The sequence below is a fragment of the Thermobia domestica genome, chromosome 6, assembly GCF_964235325.1.
Source record: "Thermobia domestica chromosome 6, izTheDome1.hap1.1, whole genome shotgun sequence".
Taxonomy (NCBI): domain Eukaryota; kingdom Metazoa; phylum Arthropoda; class Insecta; order Zygentoma; family Lepismatidae; genus Thermobia; species Thermobia domestica.
In genome coordinates, this window is record NC_137459.1 from 159855188 (window position 1) to 159883070 (window position 27883).

Consider the following 27883-nt stretch of genomic DNA (forward strand, 5'->3'; position numbering starts at 1 on the left):
TAATAATAATAATAATAAACTCCTCTTCTTGAACGTGTTCTGCGTCGCCGTCCGAAAGGGCGGAGGAGGATGTTGCACTGTGAGTCCTGGGATGCTGGTACTATTGGCATTGGCAGCTGCTGTATGTCAGTCAATGAGAGGCGCACTTGAGAAATAAAAGGATAACCGATAGAGATGTATAGGATTTCAGCGGCGTCTCGTTTGCCCAATGTAGGGTCGTCATTACGAGAACGAAGATACTGCATTGCTGCTTCGACATCAGTGAATGCACCTTGCTGTTATGCCTGGACCATGGTTTGGAGCTGGGTCATAATTGCCTGTAGTGTTTGAACCATGGCGAATTCTGGGTCTACATGATCCTCAGAGGTACACCCATGTCCAAAATTATTGTCGCATGTCTATAAATATGTTTTTGTAGAAATATAATTTGATAGATAACGAATTCGCCCGGTGTTTCTTATAATGTTAGTATGTGTATAATCGGCAAAAACATGTATTTAGCATATTTCTTGTCAAAAAAGCAGTAAATAAGAACAATAAAACAAAAATACAACTTTCTTGTCCATTTAGCAACATTTTCTTTTACTTATTCTAATTTTCGTATTTATATTTCTTTTCCTATGAAATTTACAACAAATATACATTTCCCGATTATATACATAGTACCAGTATTAAAAGTACCCTGCAAAATCATTATCAAATTATATTCTTACGAGAAGACAGTTATAGATATGTGACAATCATTTTGGACATGAGTGTGCGTTGTGTGTTGTCTTCTCCATAGGTATGGGAAGTGATAGAAGATCCATCGGGCATCGTCGAGGATTTGATGAAAAGTTGCAAGGAAGTTTGTACGTACTTCTTAGGAGCAAAAATAGGAGAAGTAAACCGTACTGTCTTATGCTTCAAAGCGTCGCTAACACTTCTAGAAGGAAACAATTGTGTGCATAGACACTAGTGAATTCAGTGACAGCGCTGGCACTGACGTGAGACAATGTGGTGTCTCGAGTGGACTCCAAGATCCTAGGGGAACCAGACGAATTTTGCTACGTATGTGTGAACAAATGTCCAAAAGACGACCCTGGTGTTGTTAAAAATTCCTGAGAGAAACTTTGCGACAGCAGAGGTTCTGACGGAGACGGCATTCTTGACGCGTCGTAAGGAATAGTGTAATGAACGGAGCAATTGCCACGGATATGGCGTCCGTGGCACGTACACTTCTTAGATGAAATAATGCTGAGTTCCGGACAACTGGAAGAATATAAGCGGACAGCGCATATAAGACCTTGCGGGGCTCAACGTAACAACTACGCGGGATACACGAAAGAAAATCAATCGAGATCCCCACGGGCGCGACATTCGGTCTACCATTTACCTTCTACCAGCTCCAACTGAGCTGTTTCCCCCTGGTTCTTAGGTTTTGTAGACCCGGCAACCAGGTTGTGACTCCTGATTGGCTGAGAGAAAATAAGATTTTCCTCGTAAGGAGATTCGAAGGAGATAAGGATCTAGATTCAACTTTTTGTACTAGGCTCTGAAGGGCAGTCTGGTGATCAGAAATGTACCAGTAATCAATTTGATACGCCCAAATAAACATACAATAACTAATCCACAATGAACATGTTAACTCAAATTGTTACTATCACACAATTAGCATAAAAGTTAAATATCAATTGACTGATTGATTTTGAGTTTAGCGTCCCTTTCAACACCGAGGCTATATGAAACGTAGATTTATAGCTTAACGTGGGATCCGAACCACAAGGGCTCCCGCCGGGAATCAAACCCGGGTCTCCCACGTCAAAGACGTGTACGCTAACCGCTTAGCCACGAGGGAACTCAATTTAAAATTCAGATGCATAGTTCACTTACCTGTACCTCTTGAAGAATTTACCATCATGTACTTCCAGTGGATTGAAAACACTTTCAATATCGAGAAAAAGTACTTTTAACATTTCGGTGCTATAACTATTAGTACTAATTAAAGGAAAACAAATTCTATAATTTCATCACAAACTACGGATATAACAACACAAACTTTATTATGAATCTAAAATTTTCAATAAATTTTCAATAGTTCTAATAAAGAAACAAGGCATCTCAATTATGCTAGATTTGTATTGGCTACTTTCAGTTTATCTTGCAACAACTTTATAATTAACTAGTATAAATGAAAATATATTAAAAAGAACGAAACTGTCTGAACGAATCGACTAGTGGTGGGATCCATACACAGTGGGACAAACGCCAGTCTAGCTGGAAACAATCGAAATTTGATGTTGATCAAAGCCCTACTATCCATTTCATAAAGATAGGCCCCTGACTTCGTGGTGCTGCCGTGACGTTCAGTCAAAACTTATATTGCATTGTCGTACCTCGTTGGAATTGCTGAAATGTTGTCTTTTCAATACTTAAGACATAAAAATTTTCTCTGTACTATGTAGTGAGAAAAAAATAAAAATTAATGAAAAAGTGCGTATTTTTTCGTACTTTTTTGGTAGGTCAATGTTTAGAGGACTATATCTCAGAAAAGAGATCACGTGAAATAATTTCCTGTGCACAATATGTAGATGCATCCATTAACTGTAAGTTGTGAAAAGTTCAATTTTCATTACTTGATACTTTTTGTGTAATTAAAACAAATGTACGACGCTCTGATCTCCTTTACCATGGTAGTTAGAGAAACGTACAAAACACTGTTCGAAAATTTGGAAGTCTAGTTTTCCAAATATTTGAAACTATTAACATAAAAAGGTTTAGTTGGTAGAGTATTTATTTTTAAAAATTTTTTTTTACTTCAACATGTTCTCTGCGTTAAGCGGTGAGCCATGTTGCAGCCCAATCTTTAAATTCCCCGCGCTTATATGAAGAAACAGCATACAGTAAGTGGAAGTGCGGCAACGCTGTCGTGCAGTGTTGTCGCGTTCAGGAAGTTTGTAGCGCGAAGCTTACTTCATAAGAATGTAATAGGAAAAAGTATTTATTATAACCTTTCACAACATCATAAAAATAATAATAATGCATTACACATCTCAATTTAATCGAAATAAAACGTTGAAGTAAAACATCCGAAAACTCATCTATTTACTTCATTCACTTTCGTAATGGGTTTGTTGACTCATCGCTGCTCCTGTTATTTTCCTGTATACTTATTAACAATGGCTCCATTTCTACCTCAAGATCCTGTATCAGTATACACACTTTCCAGCTTACGAACATGTTAAAGGTTAAAAAGAAATGTATCCTTGGCAATCACGTGTTCACCTAAGTTCTGCGATCAATTCCCCTGCCGAATGTACAATAACACAGAATGGGTCCTTTGTTTTCTTTCAACGAGAAAAAAAAAAAAAAAAAAAAAACCAAAGCAATGAGTAGGTGACGAGGGCTGTATTTGGGTCTAATCACGTTGCACTGATTACGTCTTCAACACTTCCCTTCGGTTCGTAGGCGTCAAAAACTTAGACATGCACTCACACCATATGGGTTCATTGCAATGAGACGGACGAATAGGCATTTATATTTTCCTTAGTATATGTCGTGGCTTTTGATTATATATATATATGGATATTCCTTTACGAGCGGTGGTATTACAAAAAGAAGAGACAAAATTTTTAGGGATAATGAAATTGCAGAACTGATGAATGACTCCGACTCAGACGGTTATGAGTTAGTAATGAATAGTAATGACATTGATTATTCTGTGCTCAGTGGCGTATTCGGGAGTGAACAAGATAGTAACTCTGTTTCAAGTGAACCTGAGGCTGCGCCGGGAAAGAGAGAAAAAAAGTGTCGTTCCTATTCAAAGACAGATTCTGATGTAGCTTGGAGCGATAAAATTCAAGTAAATGCATACCCCTGTTTAGTGGTATCCCGGAAATTGATCAAAATGCTGGGCTATCTACAGAGTATTCCGCATATAAAGTGTTTCAGCTGTTTTTACCGATGAAGTTTTATAGTAAAAAAAAAAAAAAAAAAAAAAAAAAAAAAAAAAAAAAAAAAAAAAAAAAAAAGTTGAATTGATTTTGAGTTGAACGTCTTGTTCAGCAGTGAGGCTATATGAGACGTCGACCTACTGATTAACGTGGAATCCAAACTACATGAGCTTCTCCCAGGAATAGTAGTAAAAGTTATGAATCAATACGCAAAACAGCAGATTGAGAAAAAGAAAAAAATACTAAAACAAAAATCTTTGTTTTCTAAATGAAAGCGTGTTACTTTAATTAAAAACAAGGAAATTTTTACACTAATTATTCACATAAGCCTTGTACGGAAGCCAGCTTTACGCGGTTTTACAAATCAACTACGCAAGAGCTATTAGTATGTCTGTCAAGTGGTGGAACAGATTTTCTGTGAAGTGTAAACTCAATATTACATATCAACTAAGGTTGTATCATATAATAAAGTTTATGCTTGTATTTGTTTCTGTGCAAGTGTATTTTGTACTGCGTACAGTAAGTGAAAAACTGATAAAAAGCAACAAATTTTCGAAGACCATCACATGCAAATCCAAACAAAATAAGAGTTCGCTTTTCTAATTTTGAACATTTGGCACATTTTCTGTATATCCTGTTAATTTCTAAGAAATTGGTTTAAAATCTGTGGAGATAAAATTTTAAAAATATCTCTAAAAAGTGCCGGACAGTGTGCGTGACAAGTTTAAATACCCGTCCGTCTGAGAGTGTATACGCGCCAGGAAAATGTGGCAACGTAGCACTCCGTATAAACTGCGATAGCGAAGGGCGCAAAGCTGAGAAAATCATAATGTCATATTTGTGATTATTTATCTTTTAAAACAAGTCAAAACAGTTTGGTTGAAAAAGCTACTTTAAGATCTTTCTAAAAGTTTTTTAAGATTGTTAATACACCGCAGCAATTCAGAGATAATGATGTCTCACTTTTTACTGAATAACAAGAAAATTACTACGTGTTGAGTGATGAAATTTTCAGAACTTACAGGTAACATATGCATCTACATATGGTGCACAGGAAATTATTTCATGTTATCTCCTTTCCGAGATATAGTCCTATAAACATTGATTTACCAAAAAAGTACGAAAAAATACGCACTTTTTCATTAATTTCTATTTTTTTCTCACTACACAGTACAAAGAAAATTTGTATGTCTTAAGTATTGAAAAGACAACATTCCAACAATTCCAACGAGGTACGACAATGTAATATAAGTTTTGACTGGACGTCACGGCAGCACCGCCAAGTCAGGGGCCTATCTTTATGAAATGGATAGTAAGTGAGGACATACAGGGGATAGACTGTATAAGTATTTAAAAACACTTCATACAGGACACGTAAGATTGGCCCTTCACTGTACAACACGTGTTGCGGTTGCCGATCGTTTTTTGTTTTCAATGTGTCATGTGGACCTTCCTCTTCCGTCAGCAGTAACCAGTTAACCTGTGAGTGTCGTAATGTGAAAGTGGTGCGGTAAAATGGGAGACCTGACAGACTTTCAAAGAGGCATGATCTTTGGTGCCCGTTTGATTGGAGCTTTAGTGGCAACAGTGGCGAACATTGTGGGGGTATCGAAAGGCACTGTGTCCAATGTCACGAGGACATACACAATTCATGGGCAAACGATGTCTGCAAAGCACAACAGTGGTCGAAAGACAATCCTGTCAGATAGGGACCGGAGGGCATTAAAACGGATTGTAGTAGCTAAAAAGAAGACCAATACAATGAAAATTACGTCTGAACTCAATTCCGGGCTACAGAACCCGGTTTCGTCGAAAACAGTGCGACGGGAACTTCATAAAATGAATATTCATGGCAAGGCCGCTATCGCCAAAGCCCTGGTCACAGCAGTAAATGCGAAGAGGCGTATCCAGTGGTGTAAGGACCACAGACATGGACTCATGAGCAGTGGAAACACGTAATGTGGTCCGATGAATCGACCTTCACCTTGTTTCCAACAACCGGTCGTGTTTACGTATGGAGAACACCGTCGCAGGCCTATGATACAGACTGTCTGCTCCCAACTGTAAAGCATGGGGGTGGTTCTGTTACAGTATGGGCAGTTATATCGTGGTTTTCTGCAGACCCCATCAAAGCCCTGCATGGAATAAGTAATGCTAAGGCGTATGAGGCCATTTTAGGGGACCAGGTTCTACCCATGGACCAAATATTTTTCCCTGACGGTGATGGCATCTACCAAGATGATTTGGCACCCTGTCACGCTGCAAAAACGGTGAAATCATGGTTTGAGGAGCATGACTAGGAGCTATCACACCTCCCGTGGGTCCCACAATCACCAGATCTGAACATCATTGAGCCATTGTGGTCTGAGTTAGAAAGGCGTGTTCGGTCTCATTACCCTCCACCAGCACCCCTTAAAGAACTGGAGCACGTTTTGGAAGAACAATTCCACACACCACGATTCAGGAGCTGTATACGTCCATTCCACGTCGGATCCAAGCTGTTTTGGACGCAAAAGGAGGCCCCACACCATACTAGGTATGATTTTCACACTTTTGCAAACGTTTTAGATTTTTTTGTCCAACCCCTATATGTCTGAAAGGGTAAAGCCAGAAGTACATTAATTCATGTTTGTTAGAGCAATCACTGACACAGTGTATGAGAACAGAAATCGCTGTTATTTTTCGGCTTTACATACCATGATTTGACATGTGTTAGTGAGATATTATAGTCACGATATCATTTGGCCAAAGATACTAATGAACCTCGCTTTTTCCTTAAGTTATTAATTGGAATCTGCACGTACAGTTTGAACAAGTACGACAGTAATAACAGGGCTTAGCATTGCATTTGTAATAGCAAATGGCCGTGCATACAAATGAATTTTTGTTTCGTAATATACATAAAATTCAAGTAGACTTTTAAAAATGTCTGCAAATGTCTGTTACCCACTGAACCTACTGCACAGAGTAGTCTTTCTTCTTTCATTTCCATGTTTCTTATCTTGCTATTGCTATCTTCTGAAACACCTATTTTTTTAGCACGCGCCTTTGGCGTGGGAGACCCGGGTTCGATTCCCGGCGGGAGCTCATGTGGTTCGGATTCCACGTTAATCAGTAGGTCCACGTCTCATATAGCCTCGCTGCTGAACGGGACGCTAAACTAAAATCAACTCAACTCGAACCTATTTTTTTAATTGTTTTTTCTTTCTTACAGAGATGCATATTTCCCAGACGCCCTGAATAACATCTGGTATGGAAAGATGAGAAATTTGCGACCAGTATTTCTCATAAAATCATTTAGCGAAAGATTGTATAGGTATGTAGTGGCAAAAAATAACTTATAGAATTATTCTAAGGAGATATTAAGAAAGAAAATGTACATTACATATATATATATATATATATATATATATATATATATATATATATATATATATATATACTTTTGCAGACATTTTTAAAAGTCTACGTAAATTTTATGTATATTACGAAACAAAAGTTCATTTGCATGCACCGCAATTGGCTATTGCAAACCTAATGATACGGCCTGTTATTACTGTCATGCTTGTTCAGAATTACGTACAGATTAAAATTATTATTATTTATTTATTTATTTTTTAATACGAGGTTCATTAGTATCTTTGGCCAAATCATATCGTGACTATATCTCACTAACTTAAGGGAGATACACATCTCAAATCACGGTATGTAAAGCTGACAAATAACCGCGATTTTACAGTGGCTGTTCTCATACACTGGGTCAGTGATTATTCTAACGTTCTCTGACCTTACCCCAATCAGACATATGTCGTCACTGATGGTTTTGATCAACATTCCAGCTAGATTGGCGTTTTACTCACTGTGCACTGGCAAGAATACCTAATGCAATAATTTAATGATATTACCATACAGAACAATTTTATAGAACCAATGCTGGTAACAAAGAACCCTTATTAGGGACTAACTACAAAATTTCTATGTGTGTAGGAAGTTCGTATATTTTATCTCAAGTTTAAAAATGTAAATATTTATTATGCTGGTACAGACAATCTTACAGATACGTAGGTATACTTATTCAAAAGTTCAATGATGTTACAATTTTAGAGAACCAATTTTGGAAGAAAAAAAGTGACTAACTTTAAACCTCCTACTTGTGAAAGAAGTTCATATATATTTTTTTCTAGAGTAAAATCGTAAATACTTCCTATGTTGGTAGACAAAATTCATACATTAAAGGACATTAATTCAATAATGTTACCCGTGTGCGTGGGTTTCCTCGGGGTTCTCCCGTTTCCTCTCACTTTCTTCATTCCACCATTTCATTCATTTCTCATCATCACCGTCTCCTTTAGCCTAACCGGCATAACCGTGGGACGTAAAACTCAAAGATTTCATTTCATTTTCAATAATGTTACTACACAAACAATTTTATAGAACCAATGCTGAAGACAAAGAAGCAAGTCTAAAAATAAACTGACTTTAAACTTCCTACATACAAAAGAAGTTCTTATGTTTTTTCTCGAGTATAAAATTGTAAATACTCGTTATGCTGGTACAGACAACATATACATTCAACCAATGCTGGAGACAAAAAATCCCAAATGTAAATTAACATTAAACTTCCTACATGCGAAAGAAGTTCCTATTTTTTTTTTTTTTTTTTTTTTCTCGGATATAATATTGTGAAGTGATAGTACAGACGAGTAAAGTGCTAGTTTGAAAATAATGACAGTACAGACAATCCATACAATGGCAATACCCATGCAATAATTCAATGTTAAAATACAAAACAATTTTGTAGAGCCAAATAACCCTAAACATAAATTAGATTTAAACTTCCTACTTACGTAGGAAGACCTTATACAATTTCTCGAGTTTAAAAAATGCCATTATTATGCTGGTACAAGCAATAAGTAGTTTTTGGTTTCAGCAGATATATTATGGTAAGTTAAAACACACTTCCATTGAGTACACTTGAAACTTTGAATGACAATTTTATATAAAATAGTTATACACTGTTTCTGTACATAGTTTCTTTCAACATAGTTTAGTATTTCTTTCACATATGGAGAAATAATTTGTCAAAATAAACTTGAGTGCTCTCTACTTTAAGAAAATTTACAAAAAAAAAAAAAAAAAAAAAAAAAAAAAAAAAAAAAAAAGAGTAGAGTAGCCTTTGATCAAATATCCAACACAATTTTGTTCGATCATAAGAGTTCAAATTTGGTATTGGGGGGGGGGGGGGGAAGGGAGGATTAACAGATTTTTTTCCAATAAATATTGTATTTCGCAGTAGGAAATTGGAATGACCTGTCTCATAAAACGCGTTGTTCACTTCCACTCACTTGACCTTGGCCTTTATTCACTTCACTAATGCATGACCACTGGCCATCCGAGTTCTCCTTCCAAAGGCTCACCTGGAAGAGACAGTCATAAGAATTTACACAAATACATTAATGTATTATGAGGTCGACTCCAAAAGACACTTTTCTTTAATATTAATAAAAAAAAAAAAAAAAAAAAAAAAAACTATGGTTGTAGGAACACAATGGTTTGCCTTAAAGAAAGACAATGGATCTATCATCTGGTATTGTTAATAATTTATCTATTCACTGAAGAATTCAGTGGTAAAAGAAGTTGTATTGTAACGTACACAAAAAACTTAAAACTTTCGAATGGCTGTCTTGAGTTATTCCCAACTGTATCCACGAATGGAACACAGACTTTTTGGAGAGCCATGTACATGAGAAATGACAATAAAAAAACTCAGTGTAAAAACAGCAAAGTTAAACGTAGACTAATAATAATATTAATAATATTATTACACATAACTACTATTAACACATTGTCAACTATATTCTGGAACACTTCACATATTATTTTCGATGAATTGTTACCCGATTGTACCTATTTTTATCTAAATTTGCCTCTTGAGTGGGGTTAATGGTTTCCTCACATTATTTGATTTTAATCTATTAACTATTCTAACCTGATGTATTTTCTGTCATGATTCACGTAAATGTCTTGAGATTAGCGATGAGGAGACGTCACTTTTAGCATTGTGTATGTGTTTGTTTGCTTTTACCTTTCTTTTCTTCATGGATAACGAGGTACAGTAGCTTCAGATGCAATTGAATTGAACTCAACATTGGCTCATATATCCGATGTGTTTTCTACAATGTTTGGAAGTATCCAGAGACTGAATACAAGGCGTTCGAACTGAGACTGACACACCTCGATGTCAAAATTTGCTGTAAGAAGATAAATGAATATTGTGTTTGTACAAGTAAGCAGAACTTGTTTTTCTTGAAAACACGCAAATTGTTGTGGTGACGCTGCAGTTACAAACTGGACAGTCCGGGTTTGTTTTCCAGTGGAGATGGGATTTATACCCTCCTCCAAAATATGGGTCAGGAGTTCACCGAACCTCTATGAAATAGATACCTGGGGAAAGGTGGGGTAAAAGTGGCCAAAATTTAATGCTGATAACATCACCCTCTGGTGTGCCGAAGTTTGAAAAAGTGTGGAAACTTACTCTTCTTACACAACCTGTGGGCTAAATTGCCCTATTCTGAATTGTAGGGGGGGGGGGGGGCATCATTTCCATGAAATACTTTACCCTGCCTTTCTCTTAATATTTTCAGCCAGTGAACGAGGTACTGGATTTGTAATTTCATTATTATATGATACAATGCTGTAACTCATTGTATATAATGAGTTTCTATCAAATCCTTTCACTGTTATTTGTTCAATACCTTGATGAATCACATACAGTACCTCCTCATAACACAACGAAACGAAGTAGCACTTGCACAATAAACTTTATCTCGACATACCACACCATTATGTTCTTTGTGACGCGATTTTTAATTTTACCACTGCCACACCGACACAGTAATTAATTCGAGCATTAACAACAATAAATTTTGACAAATATTTTCAGTGTATCAGTCTGAATCCGAACAGCTTTTACTACGTTAGCTCTTTGCCGTTCCTTAGGTCACAGAGAGCCACAGATGAACACTCACATTTGGTGTACAGTTACCAAATGCAACCCTACATCGTGTTATCTGAAATTCGTGAAATTTACCGCAACTTTTTTTTCCATTATTTTATGAGCACTCATTTGTAAGTCACATTATGTCTCTTACCTTATAAGACAGAACAGAGGAGCATGAAAAATTTCAAAACCTGAATAAAACTATAAATGTACACAAAAAGCTGAGTCACATATAAATGATAAAATTTAAACTTCAATTCTTATCCACATAGCGGAATGAGTCAAGGAAGGCAGAGCATATATGCCAACAGGGGCTAGTGCTACCGTCCTACACTACTTGGCAGTTGGTGTGAAACAAACACATACTGACTTTTGTTTGCATAACACAGTGTTTGTGTAGTTATAAAAATACCAGTAAAGAGAACTGATGATCCGTTGCGCTCTTCAATAGAGGCAAACGTGCTCTGTAGGCATAGGTATCAGGAAAAGGCTGACACGGAGTGAGAAGGTGGTACCCACGCGATAAAGCCAAACACGGTAGAGACCGTTGTCAGTACAATACTGTGGTGTAAAGTGAATACTCTATTCGAAGAGACGGGCTCATCTAAGTGATTATGATTGTCGCACAGCTGTTGGTCGGATTCAGCAGTCCAAGTGTCACAGAAATAACACATGTGATACGATATTGAAGAGTGCCAACTGCAAGGTAAACAGCTATGCGTGTGCAGTGGTCGTGGAAGGTGTACAACTGTTCGACACGATCAGTAAATAGGCCAGTTGTAAAATGAAATTGATCTGAAACTTCAGCCCAAATTGCCTGTGCTTCTGGTGCCCATATGTCCCCCAAAATCATTCTATGACGACTGAATAGTGTTGGGTTGTACGTCTACAACCCACTGAAATGTGTCCAATTATTCCCAGTCTACCATCGTGTCACATTACAGTGGTATAGGAAACACCGTGACTGGGGCTAATGTGATTTTCTAAGATAAATCATGTTTATATTTGCGACAAGTGATTTTGGACACCACATGATGTCGAAAGAACGGGCAGCACGATATTCACAGTACATCTGTCAATGTGACAGACATAGGGATCCTGAAGTTATGGAATAGGCAGGTATAATGAATAGTGGAATACCGATGCACATCTGAGACGCGGGATCTGTTATTGGAGAGCGGTATTCTACAGAGATCTTGAAAGGAAATGTTTGTCATTTTTGTTGTGCAGTGGGTTCTTAGTTTGTTTACATGGATAACAACGCGCGCCCACACAGAAAGCTCAAGTTACAGAGACTAGAAAGTAAGGACATCAACCGTACTAATTGGTCAACATATTGTCCAGAGAAATTCCCATCCCGGACACTTCAGATTCACAATTACCTTTACGGAAAAATGAGACAACATACCACAGGCTCTCCTGAACAACCTCATCAACAGCATGCCAAGAAAATTTGAAGGTGCTGAGCTGTCCGAAGTAGCCAGATCTTATTAATGCGATGTGGACTCTCTACACTTATGGCATCCTGCATTTCATGTCCTCTCTAAATGTTTCCATGTTTGCATCTTCTTTTCTGGTTCATCACCTCCATTTTCTCTGCATGACGGGAAGTACAAACCATCTTTTGATAATAAAACTAGACATATTTGTACTCATATGTTGATCACTTGATGTGACTGGATCATGTTCCCAAAAGTAATGGGTCAATGTGTGTTTGCTCCCTAGCAATTGCCAAGCAATGTATTAACAACATTTCTTTTTATCTTATTTCTTTATTTTAAGAAAGCATATCTTCGGAAGTGCACTGACTTAGGGAGGGGCATATCAAGATGCTTTTTCACGCCATATTTAAGTTTTTACAAAATGAATGAGGCATAAGTTTATCTTTGTGAATGTGGGAAAAAATCAAGGCACATCAGAAAATCAGAAAGGTCGAAGGTGTGTTTGCCCACCAGTGCAAAGAAAATTTCCTGAAAGGCTTCGTGGTCGTGGATTGCTATTGTTACAACAGCAGAAGGAAAATAAGGACAGTGGCGAGCAATTCAAAAGTCAACTAGAGCTACTGTTAGCAACAGATACGCAAGCTAATCTACACAATAAAGCTTCCATGTTTCTAAAGAAATAGATCCACCTGATCCGCGTGCACGAAGATAAGGCTTCATCACACACCTCAAAATTTATAATTCGCTTCCAAAACCCATGATTGCAAGCAATGACAGTCACTATCAAAATTTAATGCTATTTTATTCGTGGCCATCGCAATCAAGTCAGCAAGGTGTCAACCGCATGTTTTTTATGGTTTTGGATATTCAAGAGGGCGCTTTCCTCTGCACGCGTCAGAGCTCTACGTGGGATGTGGGAAGACTATCAAGATAACCCGCTTCTTTTTCTATAGAAGGGACCGCCATAGTGAAGATGCAGGTGCCTGACAGTGGTACTGAAATATGGACACATACGTACCAACAGACGGTGACGCAGTGGGTTTTCCTGAACATTTTGGAGTGCTAAACCTGAACAATTTTACACGAATAAGCCTTCTGTACAACAATATGAAAAATGCTACATTTCTAAATAGAAATACTAATTAGAGACTTTACTTTTGCGCTGCGAAACACACGATTTTTCAGACATCCAACATTTTACAGAAGACGACTAAATATATTACTTTTCAGTGAATGAAAAGAGAAAACACTTATCTTAAAGAATCTATTTCTAAAATCCGTGATAATATGTCGCCAGATACCTAGTATTTGAGAACACTAGAAAAAAACGTGTGCTTCACCAACGTTAACCTTACAATTTCATACATAGAAGCTTACCTTATTATCACCGCCAGACACTGCAAGAATGTTTCCTGTTAAGGCCCAACTAACATTCCATACGACATCATCGAATGTGTGAATTATGTTTGGAGTCCACGTTGAGAAATTGTCACTCGTCCATATAATTACCCGACGATCCTGAAAATATACAATTAATTTCACATTTTCGATAATTTACAATTTAATATACATACACAAATTCTCGTTTCCTGTCAATTTAGTTTATTTTTAAAAGAAGTGTGTCAGGTAGTAAATAAAGTGGTCGACATGCGAAATATATGGCAAATAAATCTTTGAACATTATGTTTTAAGACGAATATAACATTCATTTGTATCTTGGGTGGAACTACCACAATTTTCTTCAAACAAAAGCTTACATGATTTATTTATTTATTTACAACAGAAACATAATGTGGAAAAGGTGTTTATTATTGTGATCAGTGGCGAAACTACTACAGAAACAAAATAAATAAACAACTCTAGAACAAAACCTATGTTAATCAGCGAAGTACCGCAAATAACAAAACTTACTACATCTTCATAATTTTATCGCTAGATGTCAAGCAAACATGTTTTCGTTTAGGTGTAGTGCCGAATAAGTTTTCCACAGAGAACCGACCATCACTCACTATATGTAATGTCTGAAATACACTTGGGCTTCGTCCGTTTGCATTTAAAACATACTCCGAGTCCTGCCTGGGGCTTAAGATTGAAAGTGTTAATGCACTAAGCTGCCATAAACACAGCTGCAAAGAAATTCCCTTAAAAATAAAAGTACTTATATTTTCCTTGAATGTCTACGAAATTTCTCTACCTTGAACCAATCTTGAAATAGAGCATTTTAATATTTGCCGAAATTCGCACATGAAAAATGGCGCCTGGGGTGCCTTCTTTAGCGGCCTGTATCTCGGGCCAGCCTTTTGTTTTTGGACAATAAAAAATACGGGTTTCTTCCTTTCTCCTCAATTTTAACATCTGTTAAATTCAATAACATCTGAGACTATCAAGGTAAGATTTTTTCTTTGCCTTCCTAGATTGATCTGGACTGTGCCAATACGATATTTCCAGTTAACTCCAAGGTAAGTATATATAGTTACTTAGTAAACAATTAAATATCCGTAGAAAAGTCAGCTAAAACAGAATTTCTTCAGGTAGGGATAAGAGTGCTCACTTCAAGACATTTTACGTTTCCAGCGATGACTTCCTGTGTTCTAAATTGACAGAATATTAACAATGACACTAACTGAACAACAACTCTTCCATAGTGTGGATGATGATTTTGTATGTGCAGAAGAATTACATTCCCTGAATCAGTCAGCTACAGAGGTTGGTGTTGGTTCTGTAAAGAAACCACAGTCAATGAAGTCAAGTCGTAAGCTGTATGCATCAAAAAAGTACAGCGAAATTACTGTAGCTGTGGGTGAGTACACCAAATCAGAACTAACCAACTCTTCAAAGTAGAAATTCCATCTTCAGAAGAAAATGAACCATAAGAAGCATGTGCACTTTGCCGGGAATTTATATCAGACATCAATTCAGCTGTTGAATTGTGTGAATCCTACATTAAGAAGATGCAAGTTCTAAGAATTCCCAGGTGTCTCCTTAAAAGGTACAAATTTTGTACCACACTCTATCTGCAGCATAATACATGATGGACAAAACAAGAAAGGTGAGGTCTGTAAAAGGAGTGTTTAAAAAACTGGAACCCTATTATGGTCATTCTGTGAATGAAGCATACATTCAAACAGCAGTCATTTTATTTTACGATAAACGGAAGTGTTCCCACCAGAGTGCCAACAAAAAAAACACTATCACTATAACAGTTGCAGGAGAAAAAGTGGTAAAAGGAAAAGATACATGACCCTCAGTATTAAAGAAACTTTCGCCACATATAAGAAGGAGCATGAAGTTTTCCACATTGAAAGATCAAAATTTTATGCACTACGACCTAAGTGGATGGTTTCACACCCACCTCGAGCTGTTTGTTTCTGTGTATTGTGCCAATTTTAAATCTACTTGAAGGCGTGACATATGACTTGGTTGGCCGTTTGAAGTCGTTAGTAGTGTGTGATGTACAACGAGAGACCGGTTTCTTTGAAGAATATGCTGATTGCCCTGAAAAGGAAGGACCCGCCTTACAGACACTTGGTCTGGAAAACATAGCAGATGACTCTTCTGAGGCTACATACGCAACATGGGAGGAAAATAAGCTCATTAAGAAATTACTGCCATTGCTACCTTCGTTGACAAACTTGGAAAATGGACATGAAAGCAGTAACACAGCAACATCTGAAGAAACTGCAACAACACATTGTCCAAGAGAAGGGACGTGTACAATATTTAGTGTTTCACTGTGATTTTACTGAGAACTGATCTGTGATTCTGCTACAATTACAAAGTTACCACTGAAGCAATGACCAAGTTTCCATTTTTACAGGAATCATATATTTTCAAAACAAGACAACAAATGTCGCAGTTATAAATGGTGGGACAGAACATGACTCAGCACATGCATTTTTGACAATATACACAATTCTTCAGAAGCTGTAATCTCAGACAGATAAGGTCATCAATATTTCTGATGATGCCCCTAGCCACTTCAAAAATCGTTACCAACTGTTTGAATTGACAAAGTCGTTTGTGCCCTTGGAGTATACAATGCTGCTAGTCATGGGAAGGGGTCTGCTGAGGCACCAAGCTACAAAACAATCTTTCTAGCCCAAGTACAGCTGCAATTCAGAATGCCGAGAATCTTACAAGAGTGGTGAAGTCATACACATTAAGAGCCCTCATGTTGCCCAAAGAGGAACTGAACGAATTCCACCAGCAGAAAATAGAAGAATGGTCCAACCAAACTACCCCTCTGAAAAGAATTCAGAAGTCACAAGCTAGACTCATAGTGAGGGAAAACGTGTATTGCACGAGCTTCAGCAAGCAAGAAAGTAGAAATTTCATTTGTCCAACCAATATCTTAGAAACGACACGAGAATATGCAGATTCACAACATACAAAAAGGGATGTTTGTAGCCTGTGTGTATGGCTGTGACTGGTGACTTGAAAAAGTTGAGTTAAATGAAATCGTCATGAACTTCATGCTACCACATGGGCTGACTGCTAAATATAGATTCCCACCTGCAAGACAGTAACACCACCACCACCAGTGCTTACTTCCAATTCGCGATGTTTTGAACATTGTAGGTGCCCCAGTTCCTATTGGTTCAACAAAAAAACATCACTCAAGATACTGATTCAGTTAAACACATTTTTAGGCCATTGAATTGCTTGAAACAGTTGAGTGACAGAAGTGGTATGCTTTGGAACCTCTATTATGTTTTTGAACTTGCACATATATTTTGGAAGCTTTAGTATGTTCGAAAGCTGTATTTGTTGCTTATCTTTATGCAGGATTAAAATGTCACGTCAAATAAGACTAGATTTTGGTTTCACGAGACCATTATGTATGGTAACGGAAACTGGTTTAATGTAAGGCGAAATGTTCACTTGCTTATAAGTTCTTTTCAACTCAAAAGTGAAACTGGAAGTTCTCCTTTTAATGACATCTAGTACTGTATGGTATTGAGTAACAATCACATAATCAAAACTTTTGGGATTGAATTTTAGAGAGAGAGAGGTGGAAGAGCGGAACCTGTACCGCAGCTCCCTCTATGAAATCCGTTGTGCCGATACGTGCCAACTCTGAAACCGCCTCTGACGTCTCTCATAGTTTTCGAGCTAGGTAGCCTCAAAGTTACAATTTTCTCGATTTCGGCATCTTGTAACTTTGAAACAACGCGTTTTTCACCTTATCTTCATATGGACTTTTTTTTTATTGTTTAGGTGTAAGGATTTCAGCAGTGGATTTTGGCTACATAATAAATGAACACCCTGTATGTGAACATCCTGTAAATGAACAATACCGACAAACTGTAGGAGGTGATGTGATACCTCACATCAAAATAAGACAAAAAGTTCATATGGACCTATGGCGAAAAGTGCATAGTTTCAGAGCTCGAGCTGCCCAAAATCGCGAAAAAGCAAAATTTTAACAGGCCTTTTTTCGAATTCTAGAAACTGTGGATAGTGGTTCTTATCAGCATAAAGAAACCCACACATACACAATCCAAAAGTGCATATTTAATCGATTTTCAATAGGTGTACAGGTTATTCCCTACAGGGTGTAATTCTCAGATATGGTTTCAATAGAGATTTCAGATACACCCTGATTTCAAGGAGGGTCCAAAGTAAGCAGGAGTTGAGCTTTGACAACAGTGGACATCCAATGCTTTGGAGGGAAGTCGGCAGTGTTAGGAACCGGCAGTTTCATGTTTTTTCTTTTTTCTTTTTGTGTGTGTGTGTTCGGAATAACGTGTGATGCGATGTATTTCGTCACGGTATATTTTACGTTTTCTTCACTTATAAGTGTGAAAGAAAACATTGCAGGATTTGTTTTCCCGAATACAAAAGACCGTGCTGCTCATGATCCTTAACACTTCCGACATCGCGCCACAGGATTCCGTGTGCACTGTTATCAAGGCTTATCATTTCCCTACTTTGGACGAATCATAAAATCAGAGCATATCTCAAAATTCGGTTAATGGCATGTCTGGGAATTTCACCCTGCACGGAATACTCTGTACACCCATTGAGCATTGAAGAAATATGCATTTTTGGATTGCGTATGCGTGATTTCCTTTACGCCAGGAATGTAATGGAGAATATACAAGGGCATACGGCGTATACCCACCTCTAATTTTTGGAAACTATCGTATAGCCACCTAAAATTTAAGAAGTACGCGGGTAAACGCTCCATTCGATCAATGGTATACTCACTTCATTGAAGAAAAAAAAAACTGCTTTTAATGTACTGTATTTCAAAACAAAACTCTCGCTACATATCTGGTCGTCAGGCTGTTGCCGCAAATGATGTCTAAATTCTTTTAAAATGTTTACGTTTTCGGAGTGTGGGAATCGAACTGAGGATAGTGAGCACGAGTCCCGTTGGGGGAAGTGACGCAAAGCGCGAACCAATTTGAAGCTACGGGGCCAGAGTCTGAATGAGCGCAAGAATAAATGAAATTAACGAGTATCATCCGGAGCAAGCCCAAGCGCCACCGAAAGTAAAGAGCTTGAGCTCCATTGAAGGCAACGACCGAAGGTCTAAACGAAATCGAAAATGCGCCCAAGTGAGTGCAAGTTCCACTGAGGATAGTGAGCTTGAGCGCGAATGCAACAGATTAGTGAGGGAGAATCCCATTGAGGAGTGGTAAGCCCAAGTCTAAATGAGCATGTGCCCGAACAAAATTAGTGAACGTGAGGCTGGTAACTGCAAGTCTCATTAAAGGATGTGATCCCAAGGCAAAGTAAACGCGAGCGCGAGCCCGATTAAAGGTAATGAGTACAAGCCCATATGAGTGTAATGATGTTTAATGCCATTGATGGTATTGCACTGGAGCACAGATGATGGAAGTAAGCCCGCTCGAGTGAGCATGAGTCTAATTCAGATTAGTGAGCCCGAACCCAAGTAAGCCCTTGTCCGAAAGAAACTAAGAGAGCGCAAGCTCCAAGGGGCCTAGTGAGTGCGATCTTCATTGAAAAATCTGAGACTGATTCCGAGTAAGTACCAGCCTCAATGAAGGATTTAAGCCTGAGCTCAAACGAGTACAAACCCCACTGACGCCAGTGAGCCCGAGACACACAGTGTAGGAGCTTGAGGCCAAGTAGGTATGTGCCCGAAAGAGATTAATCAGGGCGAGTCTAAGGAAGCTAGTGAGTGCAAGCCTCATTGTAATGTGAAGCCCATCCTGAGTAAGTGCGAGCCAACGTGAATGGTGAGCACGAGCCCATTGATGGAGTTAGCTCGATTCCAGTTGAGATAAGTAACCCCGAATAAACTCTACATGTTCAAATGTGTAGAACTTAATGTTTTGAGCAACATTAATGGCGGAAAAGAGAGAAGCCAATCAGGTTTAGCGATGCTCGCTTGTTTTTCTGCTCCAACGAGTTACGGAAACAAATATATCTAGGACAAATTCTTTATTTTGTAACATCCTTGTAAATTTTAGTCACTTAACTTCTTTGGATCTGGTGACACTGGAAACGTTATTCACTTAAGCAATAGGTGAAAATTTGTCTGACTGTGTAGTCAGTATCATTTCTATTGCTGCTATACGTATGATAAATTTTTAGCTCTAAGAATGGTACAGCGTAAAAGCGATATCTGGAAAGCGTACAGAGAGAAAGGAAATAAATCGGTGGAATGAAAATTTTGCCAAAAGCTCTACAGAGTTGCAAATGTGGAAAAATAGCCCACATATTAAAGTGATACAGGTGTCCACAAAATGTAAAGAAAAAGCTCTTCCAAACAAGTAGGAAGCGTATATCTTCATTCGGTACGCCTATTCAAAACCAAAGGACAGACACAAATACTACGTCACCAAATTTATACCAATCTGCAGATTCTAGTACTTGTCAACGAGTAGTTCGAATGCAATTTCATCATTACTATTAATTGAATTAGATACAACAAAGAAACAACTAGCATGAACATTTACAATCTCCAAACATATCTTTGCGAGAAGCTAAACATGCAAATTCAGAAGTACGTAACATTCATTCTTTTATGGGTAACATGGTTGAAGATGAAACGGTAAGCGCATGTTTTGCTCGTAAGAAAAAGTTTTCAGAATCAAAGTTTAAGGAAGGGTAAAGAAAACTGGTCAACCTTACTTACAAATTACTGACTTCAGGTTAGGTAATCAGGTTATGTTACATTGCTTAAATTAGGTTTAAGGAATGGTAAAATACGCTTACATATGATGTAATAAATGCGATTTAATTTTACTTTACCCCTAATACATAGGGGAAAAAAATAGAATTCTTACCGTTTTCTGTGCGTGATAGACCAATTTCTTGATTCTTGCAGAAGTTTATATCATAATCGGCTTTTCACTAGTTATGCATCACTAACCAAAACAAACTAAAACTAATTCCCATAATCTTAAGTCCATCTGAGAAGTATTTTTCTAATATGAAAAAACAATATATTCATATTAAAAAAGTAAAGTTCTTTTGCTATTTCTTACTAAAATAAAGGTAATTTTATTTGATTTATAGAGAAGTTATGGGTAGTGCGGGTGAGCTAACCAATAACTTCCCAATCTAACGAGAAATTGTCGATATTTGTGGTCGAAAGTCCGTAGCTAGCCTGCATGATCATTATTTATTAGTCATTAAGCAACTTTGTCATTATAAACTTCGTCATTCAATAATCAATTACTTTATAAACAATATATAATTATTAACATACTTAGTATTCTCTTATTTCACACAAAAATAATTTGGCTCGTCCATAAACTACTATTTTTGTTTCATGTATCGTATTTATGATTGTTTTCAGAAGCGTCATAAGTCCTAAAAATATTCCTTAATTTTTCATAAAATAGTAAAATTATGAGAACTGTATTATCATATTTGTAAAGAACCTGTATTTTTTCCGTCAAGAGAGATGCATTTATAAATAAAAATAAATAAATAAATAAATAAAATAAAATAAGTGTAGATAAAAGATACATATTTTTTTTCTCGTCGCCTTAGTAAAAACTCTCATATTTTCCCAAAATGGGAAAAACCCGGGTTTAAACCCAGGGAAAATTCCAAATAAATGTCCTGGTTTTTGCCCATCACTAGGTATTACTATATGAAGCCAAGCTGTTTCTAAATGTTTTTCTTGAAAACTAAGAAACTCTTTTGTTTCTAAAGATCAGCGGGAGATAGAGTTCAGGGTGAGGAGTAGGGCCTATAATTATGCGGCGACATTGAAAACTTTCTGTTTGGACTTAAGAATGACCACAGTTTTCACGCCCTCTTTGATCCAAATTCAAAGTCTGCCAATAGGATACAATTGGAGCGAGGCAGTATGGGATGGAACCAGCTCCTTTCTAATCGCCGAAGGGGATTCTGAAAAAATGTGGACTTTACTTTAGTTCAAGAGTTAAGAGGTAATTAAATGAATACATTTGCGCCAAGAAATTGTTGATCTCCACAAGAATAACAAAACATGTGACCTATCGTGCGTCAAGTTTGAAGCATTCATCGTTCCCAATACCATCAACTACAACAGCGAACCTTGGATTAGCACTGTTCATTTGTAGACACAATTGACATTAAAAAAAGCGGTAATTTATTTCTATAAATACTCGGCAGCTTGTACTGTAGTAGTAGTTTTCCCGCAACCTACTGGGTAAAAAAAAAAAAAAAAAAAAAAAAAAAAAAGTAAAAATAAATGTTTTCTTTGTTGTTTCGGTTTAATTCAGATAAAAAAATGTTTGAAGAAAATTTCTTAATAGGAGGGGGTAGAAAACAAAAGTCGGGAAAGACTTGTAGCTTATGAGCATGTCACAGCAATCTTTGATCATCTCAGTGCAGCCGTTACTTCAAAAATATTAACTTAGTGGTGTTTAAACTTTCTTTTGCGGGTTGACGAATTAAGCAAGATGTTCAAGAAGGTGCTAGAAAATTAGTTAACAAAGGAAAAGAGACAATACCTTTGTAAATTCCGTTGATGAGAATGCAAAAGCGAAGACATCGAGAAATAGCGAAGAAAACTCAAAGAACATGTTAATTTGCCAGCTACTATTTCAGAGAAAGTCTAAGCATATTTATTTATTTATTTCATATAACGTACAGCCATCAGCAAAAGTATCTCCTTCTCCTAAGTGCTGTATTTCCATTACTTGGAGTCCAGATCATTTGCAGTTGTGAGAACGCCTGGACAGATACAACCCAACTTACACGTAACTTTGCTCGGCACTGGCAGCAGTTGGTAGCCCTGATCCAGGTGTTTATGCAGGTAAAATTGTAAAGTAGGTGACTAACGAAACAGCTCTTCATTGTCTCCGTTTACGTGTGCTTGTGTGTAACAAGGAATGGAACGTATACCCACCTAAAAATTTAGCATTACGTCACTGCTTTACGCTGATAAGAACCACTATCCACAGTCTCTCGAATTCGAAATAGGGCCTCGTGAAATTTGGCTTTTTTGCGATTTTGGACAGTCCTAGCTCTGAAACTATGCACTTTTCCCCACAGGTCCATATGAACTTTTTCTCTTATTTTGATGTAAGGAATCACCTCTTACAGTTTGTCGGTATAGCTCATTAACATCCTGTATATATATATATATATATATATATATATATATATATATATATATATATATATAGGATGGCGCAGGGAAACGGAAAATTTTGAGCGTTACAGTTGGCAATATTGTAATGCCGGTAGTTGTTCGGAACCGATGCGTGATGGTTGTGAACGCGTCATCATGCTGCATTGGAGTGGTGCGAAATGTGCTATCGCTCTGAGAGGGTTTTACGAGCAGGGTGATAGTGACTGTTGTGCAGAGGCTATTTCAACAGCATTACCAGTTAGGAAGTCATGCACGTGTCCCATCTGCTCATGCGATTACAACGTGGGTGATAAATTTGGAAGAAACTGGTTTAGCCTTAAAAACGAAGCCTTTAGTTGGCGTTCGAGTTTCCTCACCGCTCCGTTCGGCAACATGCATCTGCGCTAGCGATTGGACGACGAGCGTGCAAACAGTACTGCACAAATTACAGTTCCACCCTCATGAGTTACAGATTGTGAAGAAATTACATCCACGAGACCTTCTGTCGTGTAGGGAGTTTAGTGAACGAGTGTTGGGTAAAATCAACGAGGACGCCAACTTCATTAACAATATACCCATGTCCACGTTAACGGGAATGTTATCAAACAGAATTTCCGTTACTGAGCACAGGAAAATTCTTGTGAGCTTCACGAGTGTCCATTACATAGCGCCCAGGTTACAGTATGGTGGCTGTATCATGTCATGGTGTCATTGACCCTTAACTTTTTGGACGTGAGGATGGCATTGCAACAACAGCAACACTCGGTCGGTATGTTGATATGTTTGAAACATTCTTTACACCCAAAACTCCAAGATCTTAATCTTAACATCGAAAATATGTTTCAGTAGAACGAAGCCACGTTTTTTCACGTAATGGTGACACTCCATGGCCTGCGAGACTCTCTGATCTAAGTGTGTGCGATTTCTTCCTGTGGGAATATCTTAAAGGCAAGGAACACCACGTACGCCCTGCAACTATTCATGAATTGAAACAGAAGATTGAAGACGAAATCACCTCCATTCCCTGAGACATGCTACACCAAGCATTCTGGGGTTTCCATAACAGGTATTAGAATGTGAACACCGAAAGTGAGCACATCTTGCCGACTTCATCTTTAACAAGTAAACGAGACAGTTTGCGACATTTTGTAATGAAAACATAACTGGCATATTGTATACACGCACTTTCGTCAGTAAAAGATGTTATTCCAGTGTTTATTTGCGCAAATTACGTTAGTTCAAAATTTCCCGTTTCCCGCGCCACCCTATATATCTCCCTCTGTATATATATATATATATATATATATATATATATAGAGAGAGAGAGAGAGAGAGCGAGAGAGATCTATATATATTGAACAGATGAACATTGTTTTTATGAGGGGCAGTACTTGCTGAAAAAAACAGCGTATTAAAATAATGTGTGTAACTTTACAGAAAAAATGCAACTGATAGTAAAAATCAAGGATGCATTGAGAGGAGGGAATCCTCGCACTACTGTTTCATTTGCTTACGAGCTGAAACAGATACTCAGGTACTTTAGAAAAAAAAAGGTACATTAAAACTCCATATAAAAATTACGGCTTTTTTCTTTAAATTACAAAATGCACTTAAACCTACCTTATGTTGGTCCAATTAATTTTACAGGTGAAGTCAACTGAATAAATTTTACTGTATGTACATTATAACGTAAACCTCTTGAAAATTGATCTTGGCAAACTCAAAACATATTCATCTAGCTCTTCTAAATTCTTATATACTATCTGAAATGCCCGTTCTCCACACAGGGAGAATCGGTTCGTGGAATATATTTGAACCTTCTTTTCCCTCTAGGATACATATTTTAATGAAAGTAGAGTGAAAGTGATCCAGCCGTTCTCTTCCCCAGAGTTTGAGCTACATAAATTGATTTAGATTTTCTTTTTATTTCTATACTTCTCTACGAAGTGTACACTATCTAATAACTTGATATATTCTGTAACTTGATATATTCCATACAATCTTTTTACGGTTTACCTTGTGTTGCTTATCACTAAAGATGAGAACCAATAATATTTAATTTAACGGTGATATCTAGGTATTTAGACAAAATCAAAATTCTTGAAGAGTTTTCAGAAAGTATTTTCATACCGACAAACACAAAACGGCATTTGCCATTCTTTCTTAACGGCTTCCGCTCGGACTAGCTTGCACAAACTCCCCGCCATTATTATTTTTCTAATTACTAGTCTAGTAGTTGCGTATTTAAAGGAGAATTGTAATAGCATTCGCTTATAATATAATCAATGGCTTTAAAATCCTACAAATAAAGTTTAAATGTGTTTAAAAAAAAGAAAAAGAAAACTGGCTGCTATGCAATTCACATAAACAAAATAAACTCATTGTTGTTAAATGTCACCCCATATGCTAGCATTGGAGGGCTATTGATAAGGGCGTATTATTCTCCCTCTAGGAAACGTTCTTGGGAAGACTAACGTAATAAAATCCTAAGTCAGGCCAGAGTCCACTTATGTACCACACCTAATCTAAACCGGTGCAGCGGTCTAAGAGAAGTTGGCTGCCAAACATTGTTACATTTGTATTTATATATATAGATTGCTTCAATATACACAAGTGGTAGAAACAAATCTGCATTACTTATATTTGACTCGTTTCCTGGTACAATTTCCAATTGTTTTCAACCAACATGAGATTGAAAGTCTGCTGTATTTTACTGTACAACTTACACAAATGTAGGTATTTCGTTGTAATGACCAGCACCTATTCGAATGGTATTGCACATTATAAGCGAGTGACATATGCAATTTTGATTCAAAAGGTTCTAAGACCACAAATACTATCTCAGAACTTTTGTCAATTAGAATTCATGATAAATATTAAAAGTTCATCCAGTTATTAACTACCGCCCTCACCTCATAAGTAACAATATTTTATGATAACTACTTTCTTTATTATATCATAATATATTTTTGTCAGCAGTTACAAGGTGTCCGAGAAGTTCCCGTGCTCTAGGTTTGAAAAAATGAAATGAAATCTTTGAGTTTTAAGTCCCACGGTTATGCCGGTTAGGCTAAAGGAGACGGTGATTATGAGAAATGAATGAAGAAAGTGGGAGGAAACGGGAAACCCCCGAGAAAACCCACGCACACAGTGTTTGTCCACCACAAAGTTCACTTGGCGGGGGTTGGGATCGAACCCGGGACCCCAAGCACCAGAGGTGAACGCTCTACCACTGAGCCACCGCGGCCCCTTGCTCTAGGTTTGAGTATCACAAAGAACAATATCAGAGTAATTTTAGTGGTAACACCATTTTCATGCTCACAGACAGCAATGTCTATCCCTGCGTTCAAGGTACAGTGGAGCATTTCAGTTGTGAAGTTATGGCTGATGTGAGTTGTTCTACGAAGAACCACGCACAGGATAAACAATGACATAAGATGTGATTGTGTTTAAAGAACGCTTTAACAAGAACCCATTTCGTAAAGAAACCCGGCTTGACTGGAAGAAATGTACATTTTCTTCAGGATGTGTCAAGCACAGGCTGCGTAGCGGACGTTAAGACGCTGAGAAAACATGTGCTTACACCAATTGCGATGTCTCCAATTAAGTTGTTTCGTCATCCCCTCCCCCCCAAAAGAAAAGCGGTTGAACTGAATACACCGCGTTCATCAATGTATGACAACACTAAAAAGATTTGCATACGAAAGTATTTAGACAAATGTTTCTGAATGTATTATCTGACGACATGGAACAGCGTGTTACAGCTCGCCGTGCTTTGTTGGCACAATTTTCAAATGCTATTTTCAGATGAATGTGCGATATGTCACAGTTCACACAGCAAGAATAAGATATTCTAGTCTAAGGAAAATATCTTCATTATGTGCAACAGTTGGAACGAAACTAGCCTGATGTTATGATATGAGTCGGGATGACAACACGATACTTGTTCGGACTATTTTTTTGACGAACATGTGGATGAACATTCTTGCTTACACATGTTGCAAACGTGGTTAATATTCCAGCTGCAACAGGAGAAAATCATACATCGTGTGGGTATAGCAGAACAAGGCTCCAACTCATTTTACTCTTCAGATGCGTAATTTCCTTAATGAACAATTTCCAGGATGTTGTATTGAGCGAGGTAGTCCAACATTTGCACCCTTATTGAAATGGACCCACGAAGTCCGGATGTCACAGGACCGGGGAATAATCAAGTCACGTAATCATCGGTACAAAACAGAATTTCGCGAAAGTGTGGAACAAGCTTTACGAACGATTAACTCCTCAGATGTTTTGTAACAATTAAAGGAGGATATGGAGACTCATACATGGAGCACGTAGAAATCCACTGAATACATAGTTAATATATATATGTACTCAACTATAGTATGGACAAACACCGTAAGCGCCAAGTGAGTTTTGTGATGGACAAACACCGTAAGCGTGAGTTTTGTCGGAGTTCTCCCGTTTCTTCCCACTTTTCTCATTCCTCCATTTCATTCATTTCTCATCATCATTGTCTTCTTTAGCCTAGCCGGCATAACCGTGGAACGTAAAACTTAAAGATTTCATTTCATTTTTTCAACTATAGTATGTACTAAATAAGTAAACTAATATTACAGGAATTATTCTTCGAGACACTCAGATGTACGGGTACTGGGAATTTTCGGGCACTCTGTACAAGTTTCATCTTCTTCTTGAAACAAAAAAGAAAATAAAAGGCTGTACTACTGTATTACATTTTTACTGTACTATATTTTACTAATTATTTTCAACTGCTCAAGTTTAAACCCACAGAACAAACATTTCCACAATCCCACACCATCTGCAGAGTGAAAATGCTTCAGCTCAATCACTTGTATATTCAATAATTTTATCGTAACACAACACGGTTTATAGCTTCCCATAACTGTCCACAAATTAGTTTCAGTCCTGAGAATTCTTGCGTGCTAGAAATTTTTCC

General features: G+C 37.5%; 1 protein-coding gene across 1 annotated transcript in view; it reads right to left on the reverse strand.

Annotated features, from left to right (window-relative positions):
* Positions 1–3985: 3985 nt before the first annotated feature.
* Positions 3986–27883, reverse strand: part of LOC145688290 (protein SEC13 homolog) — a 48551-nt gene continuing 24653 nt past the window's right edge. Inside the window, exons 8-9 of the mRNA XM_081762287.1 lie at positions 13752–13892; positions 3986–9349 (exon numbers count right to left, since the gene is read on the reverse strand). Of these exons, the coding sequence (XP_081618413.1) occupies positions 9248–9349; positions 13752–13892 (243 nt within the window). The 3' untranslated portion in view covers positions 3986–9247. The remainder of the gene's footprint in view (positions 9350–13751; positions 13893–27883) is intronic.